This window comes from Pelecanus crispus, chromosome Z (genome assembly GCF_030463565.1).
Source record: "Pelecanus crispus isolate bPelCri1 chromosome Z, bPelCri1.pri, whole genome shotgun sequence".
Taxonomy (NCBI): Eukaryota; Metazoa; Chordata; class Aves; order Pelecaniformes; family Pelecanidae; genus Pelecanus; species Pelecanus crispus.
In genome coordinates this window covers 76,139,054-76,162,980 of record NC_134676.1, presented here as the reverse complement: position 1 = coordinate 76,162,980, position 23,927 = coordinate 76,139,054, and the positions used below count along the sequence as shown (strand labels likewise).

General features: G+C 48.2%; 1 protein-coding gene across 2 annotated transcripts; it reads right to left on the bottom strand.

Moving 5' to 3' along the window:
• Positions 1–4,990: 4,990 nt before the first annotated feature.
• On the bottom strand, positions 4,991–22,532 carry HSDL2 (hydroxysteroid dehydrogenase like 2). Of its 2 annotated transcripts, none has more exons than XM_075726368.1 (11): positions 22,502–22,532; positions 16,801–16,964; positions 16,285–16,383; positions 16,044–16,158; positions 13,489–13,592; positions 11,947–12,045; positions 7,960–8,154; positions 7,431–7,502; positions 6,416–6,613; positions 5,740–5,868; positions 4,991–5,296 (listed from the first exon to the last, which is right to left on the bottom strand). In XM_075726368.1, the coding sequence occupies exons 1-11, from the start codon at positions 22,516–22,518 to the stop codon at positions 5,184–5,186; spliced, it is 1,305 nt and encodes a 434-aa protein (XP_075582483.1). In that variant the 5' UTR covers positions 22,519–22,532; the 3' UTR covers positions 4,991–5,183. The 2 variants fall into 2 exon arrangements, with proteins under 2 accessions (XP_075582483.1, XP_075582484.1); XM_075726369.1 differs by having other exon boundaries at positions 6,416–6,584; positions 7,450–7,502.
• Positions 22,533–23,927: the final 1,395 nt, after the last annotated feature.

Below are 23,927 nucleotides of genomic sequence, written 5' to 3'. Positions count from 1 at the left end.
GGAAAGGGTGGTCAAGCGTTGGAACAGGCTGCCCAGAGAGGTGGTGGAGTCCCCATCCCTGGAAGTGTTCAAAAAACGGGTAGATGTGGCACTTCGGGACATGGTTTAGTCCAGTCTACCCTTGATTGGCTTAGAGTAGACTTGGTAGTGTGGGTTAATGGTTGGACTGGATGATCTTAAAGGTCTTTTCCAACCTAAACGATTCCATGAAAGAGTCGGCAGAGCCGGGCGCTAGCAGAGACAGCGCTCCGCAATGGCAGGCGCAATGGAGCGGTGGCAGCCAGGGAGGCGTTGCTGCAACGCCACGGCAGCGGCTGCAGCCATTCAAAGGCCAATGGGCAAAACCCCTGACCCCGCAAAGCTCAAGAGGTAGCGCTGGAAAGGGAAGGGCGTACCACGCTCTCCTGAGAGTGGCTGTGGGGGCCGGGGGCTCGCTCTGCTCCGGGCCGAATGCTGCACCGCCGGAGGGAAGGGCAGTTTGGGGGGAGCCTGCCCCACCACAGGACCACGGGGTGCTCAGCCCATGGCAAACCTGTGCTCCCCTGCTGCTCGCCTCCCGGAGCCAGGGGCTGGAGCTGCGGGGCTAACGCGTGCGCACCAGCAAAACCGCGGAAGGCCAGCGTGCCAGCCTTGCAGCTCCTGCGGCGCCTTTTCAAAAGCTCTCTGCTTCTCACGCCAAAAAACCTCCCGGGAGGTAAACTGACCCTCCCGGCGTAGAAAAAGCCGCACTGCTCCGTTTGCCCTAGTAAATACTAGAGAGAAAAAACCACTTGAGGGGAGGAAGCCTAGGGGCTTCTCCTGCAGGTCCTCCTGTGCACGGCTGAAACCAGCAGCTCTCTACGCAGGCACAGCGGCTCGCTTACACGGAGCTCGCCGCAGGCGTGAGGCTTACGATCCCGGCACGGGGCTGCCGCAGCCGAGCCCCGCGTTCCTCCTCACTGGGGCCGAGCGGCCGCAGAGAGGCCGCGGGAGAGTCGTGCCTCGGGAAGGTCTTCTCAGCAAAGCGGCTTTGCCGCCATCCGTGCAGGACGCCAGCCTTGGGAAAGCAAGCGGCACGAAAGACACCCCAGTTGCGAAGCGTTCGGACAGCCCGCGGCCCCTTCGGCTGGGTCACGCGTCCATCCTGCGGGAGCCCGCGGCCCTGTGACAGTGGGAGCTGCGGGGACGGCAGAACAACAACCGGCATTACGTCAACACGCGAGCACCGGCGCGTCTGCGCGCGGCTGAACTGGATTTCCCTCTAAGTCAGCAGAACCGCCCGTCCCAGCTCCTGCGGTGGGTGCAGACCCACCGGGTGCTCTCCCCCTCCGGCCTCAGCTCCCTGTGAAACCCGAATCCCTCTCGGGATGCTGCGCGGGGTCCCTGCGCGACAGCCGGAGGGGGAGAGGCGAGCCCGGGGCGGCGGACCGGCCAGCCGCGGCACCAGCGGGCAGCGGCGAGGGCAGGAGGGCAGAGCCTCCCCGGGCAGCAGCGGGAGCGGGAGACGCTGCGGGGAGCGCCGCCGGGGTTTGGGGGCCAGGGCCGACCGCGCGGTCACCGGGCAAGAAGAGGGGGACGAGGGGAGGAGGCGAAGGGGGGCGGGCACGGCCGGGCGAGCAGAGGACGGGCGATCCGGCCGCAGGCGCCTGGGTGGGCCGAGGAGGCCGAAGGCGAGACGGAGCCAAAGGCTCCAGTGACCTGAGCGGGAGCAGGAGGCGCGTTCCCTTCAAAGCCGAATTTCGCGCACCCTGCAGAGAACGGAAGGATGCCAGAAACCACTCGACTCCGCTCTTTTCCTGCCGTGCCGGTCCTGGTTCCTCCCAGGCTGGCTCGCATCCCCCGACCCGGCCACCCCGCTCTCCCCGCAGCCCCCCTCAGGCAGCCGGGCCGCCTCCTCCCCAGCCATACCCGCCTGCGCACGGCGCCGCCTCAGCCTGCTGTGCATCCCACTGGGAGAGCAGCAGTGTATGCATCAGTCCGTGAGTATTAACGTGAAGCGTGTTCCCCATGCTCTTAGCTGTGGGATCTGGCATCGTTGTCCCTTCTGATTGCACAGCAAAGCTTCCCAAAGGTTGTCTCTAGCAGTCTCCATTCAGTAGAATCTACCTCATATGCAGGCCAGAATAAGCCACAGCTACTAGTTGCTTTCTCCAGATCTAACACACAAAGCAGTCCTGAGGCATTATTTGCCTTTTTTCCCCTGCTGCAGGGGTTTCTGCTTTGCAGAGAGGCAGAGCATACACCCTTATTTATTGTATTGCAGCAGCCAGTAGTACGTGTGCATTATTGTGTGTCAGTTCAGACATTCGGTCTCCTCCAGAGGACTCTGGTTTCCCGTGCTGGCTCTTCTTTCCCTCCTATTCCATGCTCAGCCTTTGCCTCCGTGTCCCAGTGCATGGCAGTGCTCCTTCTCTTCTTCAGCCGGCAGGACGGTGTGGACTGACGCTGCCCTGGCATCAGCAGGCCAGCGGCCAGGGACAGAGCAGCTACCAACCCAGACACCAGGATGGGGTGGGAAGCAGACACTGCCTGGTGGAGGACTGAAACCTTTCAGCAGGGCCCCGTGGCTGGCAGCACTGGCAGCAGGGGCAAGGGAAGGCAGGCAGGGCTGCACAGTGGGCACACAGATGTGGCAGGGAGCCCCAGGCCGACAGCTGTGCCGGTGGCTCCGCCGAGCACAGCTCGCTCCCTGGCAGGGATGGGCAGAGCCCAGTGTGGGTGCTGGACCGGGAACAGGCACACAGCCCCCCAGGGACGGCCCTTACCTGCGCTGCCATGCTGCCCAATGTGGGGTAAGCCACCCCCTCCCTCCCTCCTACCCTCCCTCCCTCCACGCCCCCAGCCCCTTGTGCCTGGTGAGAAAGGAATCTATCTTCATTTTTTCCAAGATTGGTGAGACTGCAGGGCACAGAGGTGACTTTGACGTTTTCTATCTTATTATCTGAATTCAACTGTGATGGAAGCAATAAAGATGCAACCTTCACAATCCAGGTCATAAGCAATTTTAGACAAGTGCATGCTTTAAAAACTTAGAATCACAGAATCATACAATCGTTTAGGTTGGAAAAGACCTTTAAGATCATCCAGTCCAACCATTAACCTAACACTACCAAGTCCACACTAACCAATTAAGGGTAGACTAGACTAAACCATGCCCCAAAGTGCCGCATCTACCTGTTTGTTGAACGCTTCCAGGGATGGTGACTCCACCACCTCTCTGGGCAGCCTGTTCCAATGCTTGACTACCCTTTCTGTGAAGAAATTTTTCCTAATATCCAATCTAAACCTCCCCTGGCGCAGCTTGAGCCCATTTCCTCTCATCCCATCGCTAGCTACTTGGGAGAAGAGACCAACACCCACCTCACTACAACCTCCTTTCAGGTAGTTGCAGAGAGCGATAAGGTCTCCCCTCAGCCTCCTCTTCTCCAGACTAAACAACCTCAGTTCCCTCAGCCGCTCCTCATAAGGCCTGTGCTCCAGAGCCTTCACCAGCCTTGTTGCCCTTTTCTGAAAACACTCCAGCACCTCAATGTCTTTCTTGTATTGAGGGGCCCAAAACAGGACACAGTATTCCAGGTGCGGCCTCACCAGCGCCGAGTACAGGGGGACAATCACCTCCCTGCTCCTGCTGGCCACACTGTTCCCGATACAAGCCAGGATGCTGTTGGCCTTCTTGGCCACCTGGGCACACTGCTGGCTCATGTTCAGCCGGCTGTCAACCAACACCCCCAGGTCTTTTTCGGCCAGGCAGCTTTCCAGCCACTCTTCCCCAAGCCTGTAGCGTTGCATGGGGTTGTTGTGACCCAAGAGCAGGACCCGGCACTTGGCCTTGTTAAACCTCATACAGTTGGCCTCAGCCCATCGGTCCAGCCTGTCCAGGTCCCTCTGCAGGGCCATCCTCCCCTCCAGCAGATCGACACGCCCACCCAGTTTGGTGTCATCTGCAAACTTACTGAGGGTGCACTCAATCCCCTCATCTAGATCATTGATAAACATATTAAACAAGGCTGGCTCCAAAACTGAGCCCTGGGGAACACCGGTCATGACCGGCCGCCAACTGGACTTAACTCCATTCACCACTAGTCTCTGGGCTCGGCCACCCAACCAGTTTTTCACCCAGCGAAGACTACACCCGTCCAAGCCATGAGCTGCCAGCTTCCTAAGGAGAATGCTATGGGAGACTGTGTCAAAGGCTTTGCTAAAGTCCAGGTAAATGACGTCCACATTGTAAATGACGTCCAACTTGTAAACTATTGGACTGCTAAGTGAATTAAGAAATAAATCCTAAGTCTTGCAAGCTTTTCAGCTTGCTTAGGAGAGTAAAATGCTCCAAATTCTGGGCAGTTCTTTTCGGGACACTGAATAAACAGTTTAAGAGGTTGGTCTACCTGGCTTTGCAGATGCTGTCACAGAAAGTTGCAGACCACATGCGCACATGTCCACTTACAGAGTGGGGGCATGCATGCTTTTACTAGTGAGCTTCAACCTTTTCCAGCCAAAGGGAAGGAAGGGGAAGTGGCTGGCTGCAGTGATGTAGGTTAATCCTCACAATGCTACATGAAGGTGATGTGAAAGACAGCACCTTGTCTGTAGCAGTTGCGGGCAGGGTAATGTGCATGTGTGTGCATATATACCTTTGCACAAAAAGAAAACTTGTGTACCACTTGGCATGCCTGTGTGGCCTAACTCAGTGCAATAGAGAGGTATAGGAACTAGTGTAGGTCATAAACTCAGGAAAGGGGGAAGGAAAAAAGAAAAAAGAAAAAAAGAGATGTTCATTTATGAGGGGTAACTAGGACCTTCCTGAACTGACCATATTGCTTCCACTTCTAAGCCAGCTCAGGAATCTCTGCATGGCACTTCTATCACAGATCTGCAGGGTGCATTTGCTCCCCCCACCTTTTTTATGGGACATATGTGCAAGCAACTATGTGGGAAAAAACTCACTTCAGGTGTCCTGCATTGACCCAGAGGAGCAGTAGAAAAGAAAACACCTGCAAGCTAATACCTGATTCTTGAGAAGGAATTAGTTTAATTGCAGACAAACACCTTCTTGTCTGAATCAGAGTTATTTCTCCTCTAAAAAAATCTCACATTTTATCCATAGTTATTATATTGCATCAGAAAAAAATGAGGACTACCATTTTAAAACAGCATTGCAGTTATATATGAAAGGCCACTGTTCTGCTAGTAAGGCTTTCCCCTCACAGTTTAGAGTTAAGCTGTGTCAGCATCTTCTCCAGCTTTATTGCTAGCGCCATGTTACCTTTAATCCTTAATTTCCCTGACATGAAGGCCATGGTTGGCTTCAGTTTACCTAAAAAGAAGAAACAGAACCATCAGAAAATGAAAAGGAACAGGAGACAGCCTGTGCAGAGGAAAATGTAATGCCACTACAGAGAGACCTAGCAGCTGTATTGCTACCAAGTTCTGCTGTAAAAGCAGGGCACATTTGGGAAACATGGATTAGAGATGTGCAGAAGTCCAACAGATTGACTGAGTTCTTCCTGAACCTACGCTCGCGGCTAAAATTTCAATACCTAGTTCATAGAAGCGGCACAGGCTTTTGCGCTCTTCCTGTTCACAGGACAGGAGAGTTCAGAAAAATCCAAGCAGTTCTATCCCACACTTGCACTTGAGCCACAAAAAGCCAAGAGCTCCTCCACCCCCGGATCGCAGAGCTGTCTATGGGCCCATCAGCAGAAGGTTTTCCGGGCACCAGGACCTGCATCCACCCCGGCAAATGCCTTTGCCACTCACCTGTGAACATTTTCACAAAGTCGGCACTTGACATGCTCATGACCACGTCAGCTGTCACAGGAGGCTTTCCGAACCCAGTGCTCCCACCCTTGGTTTTCAGGTCAATATACCAAGTGCCTCCGTCATCACCTGAACAGACAGTGAAAAGAGGTGACAAGGCAGCAAAAAGCGCTGTGCCCTCCCCGTTCCTCTGTCCGACAGCCGCTGCCGCGTCCATCTGGAGCGCTTACGGGATACTACGTACGCCGGCGGTGCTCTGCAGGAAGTTACCACTTGCCCCACGTTGTGCGTGCAGGCAAAGCCAGCCTCTGGCAGAGGCCCCGCAGCAGCACATGTCGGGGACGCGGGCAGAAGAGCCCAAAGGCAGCTCGCTGCCGACAGAGCCGGTGGCAGCCGGCGCTGTTAACGTGGCCCTGCGAGCACCCGTCTAGCGCTGTGCGAACCCTGTGCCGCAGGGCCAGCCCTGTGACAAAGCCTGCCTGCACGCGCCAGGGGCGGCAGCAGCTTCCTGCGCGTGCCAACGCTGGTCCGGAGAAGGAGCGTCACACAGAAGGGAACAGAAGGTGGCCTGTTTTGGGATCGGCTTGAAAAGGCGAGTGTTTCTGTTTGGAAACACCGAGCGCCTTTTGCTGGGAGCGTGAGCGGCACGTGAAGGTTTTACAGGTGATGGTCTCACCAGATAATTCAAACTGGAAGACACCCTGCGTCGTTCTCACGTACTCTTCACTCATTGCCCCCTGAATGACTCTGAATGTTTCTGCAACAGGACTCAGTGGCTTGGCTGGAGCAGATCCTGTGCTGCCCCCAGCTCCACTTGGTTCTTCGTGCTGGGATCCGCTCAATTTCTTCTCCTCTTTGAATGCCTGGGAAGCACCTACAAGAGAGAGATTCCTTTTCTCTTTCAAATGCAAAACACTTTAAAACCCCACGGAGAAACCTGCTTAAAGAACTCCGGGTTCTAAGAGCTTTAAGCTTCACAGGAGGGAAAAGGAATATCTTCCCATCTCAGTATTAATACCGATAAAGGACATCTTTAGCCCGGGGGAATCTGAACAGGTGTAGAGCACTAAAGGTAACTCTGCAATCTGTTTCACTTCCTAATACGTCAAAAGGAAAGTGAAAATAAAACCACAGCAAAATTCTGACTGTTCACAGTCCACTACAAATGCTTACGCAGCACGGTGTTTTCTAACACAATCCATACACTCCTGACGGCACTCACACAAAACAAATCAATGTCTTCAATAAACACCACTTACTTCTGTCTTCCTATCCTGCTAAGAACACGAATACTTTCAGTAACTCTATGTCAAGTTCTTTTGTATGAATTTAGCAAGGCACGGGAGACACTCCTGCAAAATGTGCTGTTTGCTGTTTAATTTCTTTTTCCAGCAATATTTACCTGTCACCTTCAGTATAAAAAAGGATTCTTCAAAATAAGGCACTGATTATAAACCACAAAAGTTTCAAAGTCCTGCGGAAGGTAACATTCTTTCCCTAGCTTTACATGCAGAGGCTCCACAGCCACTTCCGCAGATCGTACTCTTCAAATGAGAAAAGTTTTTTTGGCAAATAGCTTGAATGGAGTCCAAGTTCTTGGGAGAGAAAACCAAAATCCAACCAACTTGAAATACAGAGGGCATTCATTATTGTCAGAAATTATCAACTTGTACAAACAGCGCTTCCCCTACCGTATCTTTCTTGTTTCACAGCTGTCATGTCAGTTTCAACATCCAAGAAGAAGTCAGGCATCAGGGGGTGACCTAAAAGGGAAGAAAAATGTAATAGTAAGTCCAAGTAAAGTTGGGTAGGAAAACAGGAATCCATTTCATATGAAACTACAGCCATGTTTGTAAGCAAATAAACTACAATTTGAAGGAAAGACTCAGCACGAAATAACATGTTTAGGTTTGGTTCATTTAAAATCTGACCTAGTCTCTTAAAGTTGCAATGAAAAACTAGCTGGTAAATAGTAATACATACATCTACAGTGCAGGTACATTTTCTTTTCATTAAAGTATTTTTTTAATTTAATAGACAATTCATTAGAATCTCAGTGGACTTATATGTCCTCTCCAGGAAGATATGTTCAGAAAGCTGAGGCAAAGCAACTTTTTACAGACTAATTTAAGAGCCCCTAGAAACAAAACTATATTAATATTCTCCATATGGCCTCCCCTCCTTCCTGAACTTACTTCTCATCTTGAAGTTCTGTTTTACCTGGTGCAATTGCATAGACATCAAAATCCTTAACTCCTTCTTCTCTCAGCAGAACTTCGTCAATAACAAAGTTGCCAGTGAAACTTTTTGGTTTTGTTAAAATGCAATATGCAGCATCTGCAAGGATGTCTGTTTTCCTGCACTGTTTTTCTATTCCAGATCCTCCCAGCATATCCATCGCAGCTGTATGTATGGCTAGAAAGTTTGGAGGGTAAGAAAACAAAGCTGTAACACTGACAACATGAAATTCCCATTTCTCTGGCAAGTACACAGATGTTGTTTTCCCTTCATACAAAAGGAAATTGTAGAAGACAAAGCTATGGCATACTACCAACGAACAAATAATTTTCTACAAGCACCAGTAAAACCCAGAAAACTATTAAAAGAACCAAAAAGTAGAATAATGGGCAGGACTTTTTATGACATTCACATCCCTCTTATCCCTTTATCAGTGCCCCCCACCATGGATTTCTTCCAGGTAATTCAGGACATGAAAAACTAACAGGATAACTATTTTTGTCAAAGTGAATGTATATTACCTCACTCATTAAGAGGTATTTCCTTTGGCGACTATCACACTGAAAATCTTGATGCTTAATTTTAGCCTTGTAATAACTCCATGAGATACCAAAGCATCTCCCCTACATTAATGAGAAACCAAATAGCAAAAACTCAAAAAGCTTCAATATTCCACAGAAAGGCTGTGCTAGACCCAAGAATAAAATCCAGATCTCCTAAGCTTCTGGTTATTTTATTGACCAATTCTACTAACTTCTGCACTATTCCATTAGTCTTCCTTATGCTTCCTGCAAGGGAGCTGCTAACACTGTGGCATGTTCCAGTCTAAGTCTGTAATTTGGTCTCCCAGGCTGAGGTGTCCATTCTATTTTTCTTTCACCCTGATCCACAGAGAGGCTGTTCAGTTGTAGCTTTCAGCATTTGCCATGTTACTGTTTTCCCCTCATACAGTTCTGCTTTTCCCATCTACTACTTAAGACTCAACACTCTGCCCCCAAGTTTTGGGACACATTCGCAAATCCTCTCCTACACCTGCGACCTGTAGATCCTGGAGGTGGAAAGATAAACCTGATTTTAGATCACTTTTGTCCTCCTCTCAGTGTTTTCATTCCAAAGTAACAGCAGCTTTGATGCAGAAATGATCCCAACATCCCTCAAAAAGCAAAGAACAGGCACTGTGCAGGACACATCTGTCTGAGCTGGACCATTCACCTTCCAAAGTAGAACTGGGAAAAAGGACGGCAGTCTTCAATGCTGGCCTGGGAGATCCTGTCAGTGTTTTCTAGGAAAATGCAAGAGTGGGTAGATGTCCTTGTTGATTCCTTTATCTTACTCTTCTGTGGTGAGGATTAGCCCCTAAGTTTCATTTACCTTTGACCCACCTCGGCTTCTTTTTTTCAAATCAGCTGAACTGCTATAAATACACACCTAAATAAAAAGTGGCAAATAGATACACTGTACACACACCTAGTACTCCCTAGGTGGTCTTCTCATTTTTAAGGACAGGAAATAAATTTGCCTTTCTTTAGTCCTCTGAAATTTGATCTGTCCTGCAAGAATTTTAATTTCTTTTTAAATAACTACCAACAGTTCAGAGAATATTTCTGTCAAATACTCTGATGAAATTTACCAGGTTCTGTTGACCCGAATATATTCCACTATACTGAGGATTCATTAACCTGTTCACTTTTCCTGGCTCATGCTTCTGCCACTTCTCTGTCAGTGTCAACTATTACTCTTCTGAGCACAGTAAGCCTATGTGCACAGACTGAAGCAAGAAGGTTTTAAAGAGGTACTGCCTCATAGTCTGGCTGCACATTATTCCACCTATTTCATATACAGTGCTGCTGGTTTTCCTCTAATAGACACGAAAAGTCTTCCCATTCTGTCCCAGGATACCTCTATTATTCATAGGCACTCTTAGTGATGGGATTGCCCCTCACCCTTTTGGTGGGCTTGCTCTTTCACTTTTAGGAAAATGGAGAGCTCCTGGCATCTTATTACCAGCATACTTTCACGTGTTTAAAGAGTCAGATTAATCAATAGATCCTGGCATCCATACTAGCACTGAGGCTAATCACATTTGTATGAGATTATAGTGGATTTTTTAATTAAGAACTTTGCAACTGTATTTTAGATGCCATGGAAATCTGTAATTCTCTCTCTGGTGACCACATGAAAGTAGTTAACTTTCTTGCTTTTGGAAGATAAACCATTTGAAAGAACACTTTTTGTACCGAATATCTGCATATTATTATCCTTTTTTATACTTGAGGGCACATCAGTTTTCATGGAGGCATCACTGATTTATACAAGCTTTCAGAGCTCATCTGATGTTTCCACCAGTCTTAAACTGAATGACCAAGAATGGATTCAGCACATACAAAGCCCCGTCTGCATACCTTTGACTTTATAGAAAGCTTAATTACTTTTTAAATTACTTTGCAGCATGTCACAGAGAGAAATCTTTATTAAAAAAAGCATTTATTAGACTATACTGTTGTCATTTGTAAACTGAATCTTCCTGCACTTCCAGTCCCCATGTTCTGCAAGTTCCTGATATTAGCTGCACTCTATAACAAGTGCCAGCTTCTGCAGTGTTATCCTCTTACTTATTTTAGCAGCTACAAATATGTTACCAAGGACACAGTGGCACTCTAATGCACAAGAAAAAGATACTACTTTCTTTCATTTGGGTTACCCCTGCAATAAGGATTCCAGATTTTGTAGAAGTTTAATTAATACCATCACAGACATCCTTTAATACCAGACCGTATCTGGGACACTGGTACTATTACTCATATTTGGAGTGCTACAGCATATGCATACAATGGAAAGAAAGAATGTATTCAACTATGTGACATAAGACTTAATGTAACTTCTGCCTATAAAGTTAGCATCCCTCTGAAAAATTTTTCATTGTGAGTAGGTGGACAAATTCTCCTAGGTTCTGTTTTCCCTTGCCACGAAAAACAGGAGGCTGAATAATTCAGATGGGTGGGGGAAAACACCTACACTGCAAAATAAAGACCTAGTATAACCAGCAGGAAGAATTCTTTAGCTTTCCACAGTACGTTGGGACCCATAAAACCACCGACTCATTTCCACAACAGCAGTGGATGTTTTCTCCAGCGTATCCAGAATCATAGAAAGAAGGTGTTGAAGAATCAGAAAGCTGTGGAGGCTGCATGTAATGTGCCTATGCAGCATGTAAATACCTGCATTTACAAGACATGGGTTATCTTGTAACACCTTTTGCATGAGAAAATAAGTCAAATTAGTAATGTTTTCTGCAGCTTGATACCACATCTCTGTCTGAGTAAGATACTCTGCATTAATTCCTTCACTGTCCCTAACTCTCAAATACAATTTACATTGCTTAATCAGTCAGTGACCAAAACCCACAAAACAGTAGATAAAAGATCACCTCTACTGATGGAAAACGAAATTACTCCTTCATACAGGATTCTGAGGAGATATAAAACCCATTCAGCAGTGGCATTTTAGGGACAAGCCAGGCAGGATGGTCATGAGGTCTAGGGAGCTAAAGGCTTTAAGAACCAAGTTTCATGGCTCTAAATTCTAAATAGTACTATATACACAGACATTTAATACCTACTAATGAAAGCATGCTGTCCAAACCAAAACTCTGGGTGCACAAGAAAGAGCACAGACAAGCCAAACACTACACAGATGCTTCAGCCAACTGAAAACATTGAATGGGTTGTAAACTAGCTGAAGATGAGTTTGCATCAAAGTGGTAATGGTCTAGTGAGAACCAGGAATGAAAACCAGCACTCATGCAGGACAAACAAAGAATATGCAAAAGAACTGCTTGGTCTCCTGAATCAACTCCACAAGAAGTCTGAAGTATAATCAAAGTCAAAAAAAACCAAGCTGTAGAAGACAAAATACAGAAAGTCATTATCCTAGTAACGTTTAGAAAAAAAAAAAAAAAAAAAGAATCACCTGTTTTAGGCCATAAAGCATTGACAGCAACTTCTCCTCTGAATTCTTCTGCCATTCCCAAGACACACATGGACATCCCATATTTAGAAATGGTATAAGCTAAGACAAGAGGTATAAAAAAGATAAAAATTTACACTCTGTCAACAGAACTGTAATTATGAAGGAAAGAAAAAACTAATTACTTGTTCGTAAAGAAAATTAAGTTTTGGGGGACAAAACAGTATCTTTCTAGAGTCAAAATCTCTCCTTCTCCCCACCGCCCCCAGCACACACAACCGTAGTGTGCCATCTTTTCACTACAAGTAAAATGAGAGCTACACATGTTTTGCCAAAAGAAACAACTGAATCTTAGCTGTACGGCGGTTTTGTTGTGCTTTTTATACACAGCACACTGACAAGAGCGTTCAATTTTTTCAAGAGGCCTAAGGCATATTAGCTGCTAACGACCAAACTAGTCTTCTATAGGGAAAAAAACCCCACCTAAACAAAAAGGAAATTCTAAACCCTTTGTCCTGGTTTCAGCTGGGATAGAGTTAACTTTCTTCCTAGTAGCAGGCATAGTGCTGTGTTTTGGATTTAGTATAAGAATAATGTTAATAACACAGATTTATGTGCACAAGAAGCTGGGAGGGGGCACAGCCAGCACAGCTGACCCAAACTGCCCAAAGGCCTATTCCATACCATGTGACGTCATGCTCAGTATAGAAACTGGGGTGAGTTGGCTGGGGGCAGTGATTGCTGCTTGGGAACTGGCTGGGTATCGGTTGGTGGGTGGTGAGCAATTGCATTGTGCATCACTTGCTTTGTATATTATTATTACATTGTTATTATTATCATTACTATTTTACTTTATTTCAATTATTAAACTGTTCTTATCTCAACCCAGGAGTTTTCTGACTCTTGCCCCTCCGATCCTCCCCCATCCCATTGGGGTATGGGGAGTGAGCGAGCGGCTGCGTGGTGCTGAGTTGCTGGCTGGGGCTAAACCATGACATCCTTGTCATCTATCCATTTTGAGAAGGGAAACTTTTGGGAGGAAAGAACTGGGACTTGCTGGAGGACTGTAACATGACAAGTATCCAAAATTGAAAGGTTTTTTTTACACTTTTAAAATGAGCGACATTAACCTCAAGACAAAACGGGGTCCCTTTCCCACTGCAAAATTAATTTCCATTTTAAAAGACAACATTGAACTTTATTAAATCAAACGTGAAGCTGAATCAGTAAGAAAACAGATTTTGGGTTTCAATCTCTATTTGGAACAGAAAATATTTTGTAGTCTTAAGAATTCCCGTGAAAAACCACAGACTCTTACCTTGAAAACATAAAGAATGTATGAGGCCATGAAACCTACACTATGTTTTCTCATAAAACAATTTCTTTTAGGTTAGGTACAAAACACTCTGGAGAACCATTAGTGCCAGTCTTTATATAGTGCTAAAGATACAAGATCTAGCATTCTGGGCTGGCACTCCTGCACATTTCACCAGGTATTTATGTGGTTCTCAAAAAATAACAACAAAGGCACTGAATGCTACTCACCACAATGGTTTTTGAACCACATGGGATTCAGGTTCATAGGTGGGCTGAGGTTCAGGATATGGGCGTTCCTACTCTTTCTCAAGTGGGGAAGGCATGTTTTAGACCTGAAAGATAGATTCAGACAAACCAATCACCTCTCATTTTATGGAACACCTATAATTACAGGAAAAACCATGCTAGCAGACCAGTATTTCATATTCATGAAAGTCCAACACTAAGCTGAGACCCTGCCCCTGCATTAGTTATTTAACTGATAGGAAGAACAACAAAAAAAAATCTGTCCCAGCTCACTTAACTCAGGCCTAGCATTCATTCCTGCTGACTGGAACACATTCTCCAAATACTGCAGCAACATCTACTAAAGCTGATTTTCCAGATGCTCAGAAGCCACAATCTTCTTGTAGTAGTTCTGGTAGGGGCAGACCTACCAGACGCAACAAGCGAAATTAACAGTGCAGAGCATCATTTATTCATAAATATATTCTCTTCTGATCACATACCTATCTCTTCTTTAAAACTACATTAAAGAAATAATATTGTATAGTGAAAAGCTATTACAAATATTCCAAGCAAAACTGAAAACTTATTCTCTGCTGACTGCAAGAGTCACTATTTCATTCAACTTAGAATTTACACATATCTGCAGATCATAGCTTTTACTTTATAGAAACCGTCATGTGACTTCACTTCTCGCGCTAAGGTACATGGTTGCATTTGATGTCTGCTGGAGAGCTTTTAATCAAGCTTCATAGGGAGAACAGCACTGCAGTGGACTACACTACTGACCTACTATTCACACGTTTCAACAGGACCACACATGCTGTCAGCCACAGAAGGGACATCTTCAACTGCAAAATCATTAAAGTAATAAAGGAAATAATTTACCACCTGTTTAAATGTCCTGGGGTCTGAACCCTTTTCAGTGGCAGTGTGTGAGGTTCACTACAGATACCTCAATTTCTTAATGCACAGGAACCAAGAATATGTCAACAGGTACGGTCCATAAGATGGGACATCCTCCCCACCTCCTCCACACAGACAAAAAATCCACACCTTTTCTTTTTCTTAGCTATTTAACTTTCTCAACATTAAATGGACAGATCTCTATAAATTACAAGCAGAAGCAACATAAAAAGCAAGGGGAAGAAAAGGCTGAAATGCTTGACTAGGTCTTCCCAATTGACAGCTATAAAAGCAATGACAAAGATTGTTTGTAACTTCCCCTAAATGGCATTAATCTTTCATATACTCTTCCATTCACAGCAACACAGAACCTGCTTTTTAATCTTTTTAAGGCAGAGTAGCACCCAAAGGAAAGATGACTTTAAGAATTCTCCATTAATTTGGAACAGCTGGATGTACGATCAAGAAAGAGATTGTCACTGTTGGGTGGTGAGAGGTAAACTGAGCTTGCCACTGGCATGGAACCCTTTCAGAGATTTAGCAATAGATATCCACAGAGCATTTTCTGGAATGCCAAGCTCCAAAGCCAATTCTCCTTTCTGAGTGCAGAACCGCTTACACTTACAGCCTTTCAAAAGCAGACATCATGGGTGGAAGCACAGAAATCCCACTCTGCAAGCAGTCTTTCTTCCACCCTCGTTCTCTCTCCATGCTATGTGCCATGCACCTGTGTCCCTCATTCAGAAAGCTGCTACTCATGTTTGTTTTTACACTGTTCTAATGGCAAATCCCTTCACTGATTCTTAGCAGAAGAACATTAGGGAATGTAATTGTAGTATCTGATAACCAGATTCATCTGCACAAATGAGAATGACAGACACTATTCTAGATAAAACTTTTGATACAAAAGCTCCTGATCACATCAAGCAACAACGAATTAGAGAACCTGCATCATCCTAAGCATTTTTTTAAATACAAGCCTGTCAAAATCTAAGTTTTCATTTTAAAACAGAGCAACTTTAAATGACATCCTGTAAATCTAAAGATGATCCCATCTACTGAATACATTTCCAAAAAACAAGCAAAATAAGGACCAGAGGAATTGTGAAAACAAATCGTGGTATGGTAATTGATATAAATGATAGAATTGATAAGCTGAAAGTAGGCAGCGAACACTTTAGATCGTGAAGTTACACCTTTAACATTTCTCTTTTAACTATGGTAAGTTATATAAGATCTCTAAAGATGAGAAAGAAGCTTATGAGAAGGAAGCTGACAAGCAAGGTATTGCACTTGATGTATGCAAAGAGTTAAGTTATTTTGCCTGAAACAAAAGAGCAGACAGCATTTAGCAAAGCCACGCTGGAGGTCTATTTGAAATAAACTAGTTACTGTTTCCTACCTGCATGGAGGAGCTTGTGAACACTTAATGACTACAGTAATAAGATTCCTGTTTACTCCAACTTGCAATTAATTCTTGCAAATATTAATTTCAAAACAGTTGGTGAATAGCCAAGCAATTTCCTGTGAGCACATGTAGAATACCTGCACTCCAACTCTAGGGCAGCAAGACAGCTACACAATTTCTCAGAAAAAATGAGGTAGCATCACACATTTTGTTACAATTACTTTGCTTCCCCCTCGTCACTTACGTAAGGTAGGTTCCTCGTACATTGACATCCATCATAAGATTGACCTTCTTCGTTTCTGTTTCCAAAGTGCCAGTCAAAGAGATGGCGCTTGCATTGTTCACCAAAATATCAATCCCTGGTTTTAAAATAAGCCATTTCACATTAACATTTAAACACAAAAAGCATGAGTAAGGCAGGCTGTTCTTTTCTCTTTTTGTTTGAACAATCTGCCTGTTAACATCTCCTCCACACCTTAGCATACCTCCAAAAGTCTTCACAGCTTTCTCCACGGCATGAATAATTTGCTGTTCTTCCCTCACATTAACAATGCATGGCAAAGCCTTTCCTCCAGCTGCTTCAACTGCACAATTAAAAAATTAAATATTTAAAAATCTGCTCTCAGATGGAACAAATAGCATGAGCTTACTAAGAATCTCTCATTCAATGACATGCTTCATAAAGGCACTGAAAATCACACTCGCAAATTGCAACCTTTTTATATGTTGGGTAAAGAACAGGGAAGCCAAATCCAAATACGGTACACACATATATCTTAACTAACACAGCATTTTCACATCTACACGCACACATCTTCATTACCGTAATATCTGGATGCCTCCCAGCATTCCTGGGAGGCAAGAGAAGCACTAAGCTTATTTTATTAAAGGTGAACTGGAGCTAAGAGAGCCTATGCAGTTTTCTGCTCAGGTATGACAACTAAGCTAGGGCATACACCCAGCCCAGCACCTGAAGCCCACCCTCATTTATTACAACTTACTCTCTGCTGCAGCAGTGTAGATCGTCCCTGGAAGAGTAGGATGGGGCTCAGCTGTCTTAGCAGCTATCACGATGTTCGCACCATCCTTGGCAGCTTTCAAAGCAATGGCTTTGCCAATGCCCCGGCTTGCGCCTGTGATGAAGAGAGTGCATCCTGCCAGTTTCCTGAAGGTGAAGGGGGAAGTGGAGGGTAAAGAAGAGGGACAACAAAGCAAAACCTGTAAATCATTGACTTTTAGCACTCTTTAAGGGCAAAAGTAACTAGAGCAGTATTCCAACCAGACAAAAACCTTCATCATTTTACTAAGAAAGGAGTCCCTAAATACAAAAGAAATGACTACAGCGAAGTACAGTAGCACTGAAGGTCAAGTTTGCAAATACTATAAAGTGAGAAGGTTACACAGGTCACCCAATTACATTTCTCCCTTTTTGTAAAATGACCCAACACTGTTTACAACAGACCTGCTACATTCTCCAACAACGGGAAAGGAGTAAGTTGTAAAAACAAAATGCCAGTTTCTGAGACAACACACCCATGCAGCTCTCCAATTCACTAGTCACAGACCTCTAAACACAAAAACCTGGTGTCTCAGTGTGGTATAAAGTTCAAGTCCAGAACCACAATGCCAATGAAGGGTGCCATGTGCAAGTGCCAAAAACTTGATTTTCAGAAATGGCAATTATTTCTCTTAAAGGTTTTACACTAAACTCAGCAGTTTCCCATTTAATCCAATGGGTCCCCCCGAAAGATGAGTCCAATCAAAACCTCTGGAGACGCTAACACATTTTAGGGTGTCAGAAAGATTTCTGACTTACACAAACAATGTCACTGAACTTCTGAAAAGCAAAAGATCAACTCCAGTTTAACGCATATTTGACAACAAAGCCTCTTAGATCACAGGTTTTCCACATGAAGGAATGTGCATTTCAGTGTTCTGCGTAAAGCTTGTGTGGCTTTCCGTAACTCAGTGGAAAAAAGCAAGAGGTCCAAGTTTTCCACCCCAGTTAGAGAATGCATATAAAACTATGTGCTACAGCAACTTCACTTTTCACTCGTATCACAAATGTTATACACCAGCCTGCAAGCCTGCATCTTTTCAGTCTGGGCCAAACTTGTCCTACTACTGTTTCAGAGAATCATAGAATCCTAGAATGCTTTGGGTTGGAAGGGACCTTTAGAGGTCATCTAGCCCAACCCCCCTGCAGTGAGCAGGGTGTCATCTATGCATTCCAGGAATCTCCTGGATTGCCTACAGCTCGCCGTGTTGCTTTTCCAGCAAATGCTGGGGTGGTTGAAGTCCCCCAGCAGGACAAGAGTCTGCAAGCACGAAGCCTCCCAGAGCTGGAGGAAGAAGGCTTCGTCAGCAGGCTCCCCTTGGTCAGGCGGCCTGTAGTAGGCACCAAGCACAAGGTTCCCTTTGTTGCCTCTGTCTCTGATTCTTACCCATAAGCTTTCGACCTGCTCATGGCTATTCTTCAGGGACAGCTCTTCACACTGTGTTGATTTCTTCATGTAGAGGGCAACACCTCTGCCCCTCCTTCCTCGCCTGTCCCTTCTGAACAGCCTGTAGCCATCGATAGCCACATTCCAGTCGTGGGATTCATCCCACCAGGTTTTGGTTATGGCAATCAGGTCGTAGCTGTCTAGCAGCACAGCAGCTTCCAGCTCCTCCTGTTTGTTCCCCATGCTGTGCGCGTTCGTGTAGAGGCATTTCATCTGGGCTGCTGGCCGTGTCACCCTCTTAGTGGAACATCCCTTGTTTCCCTTGGGGTGTTTCATGAGGCTTTCCTTGTGAGCTCTAATCATCTCAGAAGCCCCCGGCTCATCTCTGCCAGACTTCAACTGTGCTGCAGCGTCCCCATCATGCCTCTGGGCAACAGGTTGAGGGCTCACAGTAGCACCCTGTTGCGTACCATCCCACAGCTTGTCACAGGCAAGCCTGATGTGTTCCCCCTCCCCCTTCACATCTAATTTAAAGCCCTGTCAAGGAGCCCCGCAGGCTCCTGTGCAAAGACCCTCTTTCCCCTTTGAGAAAGGTGGCTCCCATTGTCGCCAGCAAGCCTGGTGCCATGTAGGCCGTCCGACTGTCGAAACACCCAAAGTTGTGATGGTGGCACCAGCCTTGGAGCCATGTGTTAAGAGATTGGATCTGCCTGTTCCTACCAATGTCACCTCCCACAACTGGAAGGAGGGAGGAAAAGATGACCTGTGCCCCCAATTCCCTCACTAAGCGTCCCAAGGCCCTGAAGTCTCTTTCTCCAGGTCTGTTTTTTTCCCTCCAATCCAAAAGCATCCTCCTCTAAAAAACTCTCTAGGAGGGCAAGTGTTTGCTTTCAGAAGGCAAGAAAACTGGGATGGGACAGGGAGGGGGAGGGAGATTCCCCTGCAGTGGCACAGTTAGGCATCTGCATGAATGTCAGGAAGTCAACGAAGCCCTGCAGGTGCCATTTCAAACAGCTTTCCTCTGCAAAATTGGGTCTTAAGAGAGGCACAGGAAGAAAAATCTCAAAACAGCACAGCGTATCACCAAAAACTGGTGCTGAGAGTCGAGTTGCATGCACAGTGAGGAAAGTGCATCCCTGCAATACATAGTCAAGACTGCAAAACTCAGTCAAATAAGGCCAGAATCTGGCTTCTACCTTCAACCAACCGATATACGAGGTCAGCAGAATCCACCTTAGCCTGGGAATAGGTAAATGGTGAGTGAGAGGCAGCTCTGAAGGAGAAGGAAGCTGAGGAAAGCTGGTGGGGCTTCCAGCCCCTCCAAGTATAAGAGTGGCCCATTCAGGAAGGCAAGTAGATAGTACCAGGAGACCAGCATGGCTACGCAGGGAACTTGTGACTCGGCTCCCATGTGCAAAGGTGTCATACAGGGAGCGGGAGCAATGGCAGGCCACAAAGGACTAATCAGAAATATCACCTGGGCATGTCGGGGTGGTGTCAGGAAAACAAGTTCACCTGCAGCTGAGGCTTGTGCAGGACATCAAGGGCACAAGGGCTTCTGCTGCTACACTGGTAGTAAAGGCAGGCCTTTTGCTCAGTGGGGTGGGTGAAAGCAAGGCTTTCAACGCCATCTCTCACAGTATTTTTGCGTGCAATTTAACATGTTACAGTCTGGATGGGTGCACAACCTTATGGGTAAAAAACTATTTGGTTGGTCAGGCTCAGAGGGTGGTGGTTATTAAGTCATATTCTGCCCAGAGACCGGTAACAAGTGGGGTACCACCTCTACTCCTGGACCAGTACTTTTAACATCTTTATCAACAACCTGAAGGAGGTGACAAAATGCTCTGGGGGTGGACAACAACCAGTTCACAAGCTCGAGGGCAGGGCTGCTATCCAGAGGGTCCCTGACAGGCTAGATGAACAGGAGCCTCGTGAAATTCAAAAAGGACAGATGCACAGTCCTGCACCTGGGAAAAAAGAGTCCCTGCAAGGACACAGGCTGGGAGCTGAATGGCCAGGGAGCATTCTCCCAAAAAGGCCTTGGGGCACTTGGCAGAGAGCAAGCTGAGCATAAGCCAGCAGTGTGCCTGGCAACAGAGGCAGCACCCTGGCCTACAAGAACACCATAACCAGAAGATCAAGGGAAGAGATTATGCCCCTCCAATTGGCACTCATAAAACCAGACTTACATCCTGTGACAAGTTTTGGGTCCCTCAATACAATGTATGTGTTGACAAATGGGAGCAAGTTCCACGAAGGGAGACAGAGATGGCTGGAGGCTCAGCACTTGTGTGAGAGGGCCATTTCAGCCTGGAGAACAGCTCTGGGGGGAACCTAGCAGCAGACCCCAATACCTATACAGTGACTGATGAGATGGAGCCAGGAGGATGAGACACAACAGGCCGTTTCAAGCTGAAAGAAGAAAGGTTCGAACTGGAGAGGTTCAGACTGTCCTCCCCATGATGACAGTCAGGCAACAGAGCAGGGGACTGAGCTGTTTCCAGCCTTGGAGGTTTTCAAGACCCAAATGGACAAAGCCCTGAGCAACCCTGTCTAATCTCCCAACTGACCTGGCTTTCAGCAAGAGGTTGGACTGAAGGCCTCTCAAGGTCCCTTCCGACCTAAATTATCCGACCTGGAAGAGTCCAGCCACAGCTTCAACTCCCTTCCTCAAATTTTCATTCTATTAAAAAATTTCAGGGAACATATTCTATTTATTCCAGTTACACTCTCTCTAGTTTTTGCCTCCAACCTTTCCCACACTGGCCATCACCCTCAAGTCTTCTACTTATCAGCACAATTGCATCTCCAGCCTACATAAACCTCCTTCTTCTCCCTAGGCTTACAATCACCACTGACTACATTCACCCTCTGGAGCTCCCTTCCTTCAATTCTAGCTCCACAATCTCCAATTCTGTCCCTACAGCCCACAGAAACAGTGTTCACGGAAATAAGCAAAGGCCTACCAACAGGAAAAATTCATTTTCACTCCATCCCCTCTGAAACATTGAGCTGACTTGATACCATCTCTCGCACTCCTTTTGTTTTTTTAAATATTCTTGCCTCTTCCTTAATTTTACTTCTAATCGTGTCTCACTCAATAAGTTTCATTTCACCTTTGCCAGCTGGCGTGACAGCATCCACAAAGCCAGATGCACTGACCTCTTAAAATATTTATTCAGTGTCCCCAAAAGAACTGCCCAGAATTTGGAGCATTTTACTCTCCTAGGCAAGCTGAAAAACTTGCAAGACTTAGGATTTATTTCTTAATTCACTTAGCAGTCCCATAGTTTACAAGTTTTTAAAGCATGTGCTTGTCTAAAATTGCTTATGACCTGGGTTGTGAAGGTTGAGTCTTTATTGCTTCCATCACAGTTGAATTCTGGTAATAAGATAGAAAACATCAAATCCACCTCTGTACCCTGCAGTTTCAGGGACCTTGAAAAAAATGATACAGGTTCCTTTCTCACCAGGTACAACTGCTAATACAAAAACCTGCAGCCCACATCAGGGACACTTTTTAAGCTTGCTTACACATACGTTAGGAATTTAATGAATAATCCTGTTTATAACATACAGGAACAATACCAACTTATCTTCCCAACTGTTAGCAGTGCTGGCTCTGAAGAACAGCAGAATGCTTCTACATTAAGATCCTATACTGGAAGAAAATCTGATTGCCAGGTAAGGAGGCCCTGTCTTGGAGTAAGAGAGAAAAATAGGTATGAAATTACAGACGTATTACCCAACTTAGATGACAGTCTTCCGACAACCATTTCCATTGCAAAACGCTCCGCTCAAGGACATTGCCCAATGATCCTCACGAAGGTTTCCAGGACCTCTGCCAGTCCCCACCTGCTCCCTTATCTCCCGGCCTTGCTGCCAGCCCCTGCGCCCCGGAGGCACCCCCGACCCGCACCCCTCGCCAGCGCTGCGCCCCCCGGAGCAGCCCACCACTGCAGCCGCAGCCCTACCCCCCGCACAGCACTTCACCTTCTCACGCTTATTATACCGCTGTCCTGCCCGACCCGCTCGGAGGGGAAAACAAACCAGCGCCGAGCTGGGTGCCCAGCGAACCACGGCGGGCGGCAGGCCGCGGCCCAGCCCGCCTCGCCCCCCGCCCCGAGAGGCCTTCGCCGGCTGAAAGGCCGCGGCTTTTACCTCAGCCTCGCCCCGCGGCTCTGCCCGCCGCCGCCTGAGGGGCGGGCGGCGGCGGCCTGGGCCGAGGGGAGCGGGAGGGGGGAGCGCGGCTTACCCCGTGTTGGGCAGCATGGCGCCGCGGCTTCGGGCCTCCCCGCGGAGGGGGGAGGGCCGGGGCGGGCCGGCGGGACCGCCCCGCTTCGCGCAGCCGCCGCGGCGGCGAAGGGCGGAGCGGCCGGGCGGAGCTGGAGGGCGGCGGCGGGGCCCGCGGTGTTCCCGGCCCGCCCGGGCGTGTGGGGGGGGAGCGGGGCCGGCGGGGCCGGGGCGCGGCTGCCGGGGCGGTGAGGGGCGGCCGCGGCGCCGTGCGCAGGCGGGTATGGCTGGGGAGGAGGCGGCCCGGCTGCCTGAGGGGGGCTGCGGGGAGAGCGGGGTGGCCGGGTCGGGGGATGCGAGCCAGCCTGGGAGGAACCAGGACCGGCACGGCAGGAAAAGAGCGGAGTCGAGTGGTTTCTGGCATCCTTCCGTTCTCTGCAGGGTGCGCGAAATTCGGCTTTGAAGGGAACGCGCCTCCTGCTCCCGCTCAGGTCACTGGAGCCTTTGGCTCCGTCTCGCCTTCGGCCTCCTCGGCCCACCCAGGCGCCTGCGGCCGGATCGCCCGTCCTCTGCTCGCCCGGCCGTGCCCGCCCCCCTTCGCCTCCTCCCCTCGTCCCCCTCTTCTTGCCCGGTGACCGCGCGGTCGGCCCTGGCCCCCAAACCCCGGCGGCGCTCCCCGCAGCGTCTCCCGCTCCCGCTGCTGCCCGGGGAGGCTCTGCCCTCCTGCCCTCGCCGCTGCCCGCTGGTGCCGCGGCTGGCCGGTCCGCCGCCCCGGGCTCGCCTCTCCCCCTCCGGCTGTCGCGCAGGGACCCCGCGCAGCATCCCGAGAGGGATTCGGGTTTCACAGGGAGCTGAGGCCGGAGGGGGAGAGCACCCGGTGGGTCTGCACCCACCGCAGGAGCTGGGACGGGCGGTTCTGCTGACTTAGAGGGAAATCCAGTTCAGCCGCGCGCAGACGCGCCGGTGCTCGCGTGTTGACGTAATGCCGGTTGTTGTTCTGCCGTCCCCGCAGCTCCCACTGTCACAGGGCCGCGGGCTCCCGCAGGATGGACGCGTGACCCAGCCGAAGGGGCCGCGGGCTGTCCGAACGCTTCGCAACTGGGGTGTCTTTCGTGCCGCTTGCTTTCCCAAGGCTGGCGTCCTGCACGGATGGCGGCAAAGCCGCTTTGCTGAGAAGACCTTCCCGAGGCACGACTCTCCCGCGGCCTCTCTGCGGCCGCTCGGCCCCAGTGAGGAGGAACGCGGGGCTCGGCTGCGGCAGCCCCGTGCCGGGATCGTAAGCCTCACGCCTGCGGCGAGCTCCGTGTAAGCGAGCCGCTGTGCCTGCGTAGAGAGCTGCTGGTTTCAGCCGTGCACAGGAGGACCTGCAGGAGAAGCCCCTAGGCTTCCTCCCCTCAAGTGGTTTTTTCTCTCTAGTATTTACTAGGGCAAACGGAGCAGTGCGGCTT

Bases quoted from the DNA above. Each gene is read 5' to 3' on its own strand.
- HSDL2 (XM_075726368.1), bottom strand. The intron at 16,159-16,284 runs GTATGCTAAGGT...TTTTAAAACCAG, and splicing joins AGCTGTGAAGACTTTTGGAG to GGATTGATATTTTGGTGAAC. The intron at 6,614-7,430 runs GTAGGGGAAGCG...TCTCTCTTGTAG, and splicing joins TGTGAAACAAGAAAGATACG to GTGCTTCCCAGGCATTCAAA.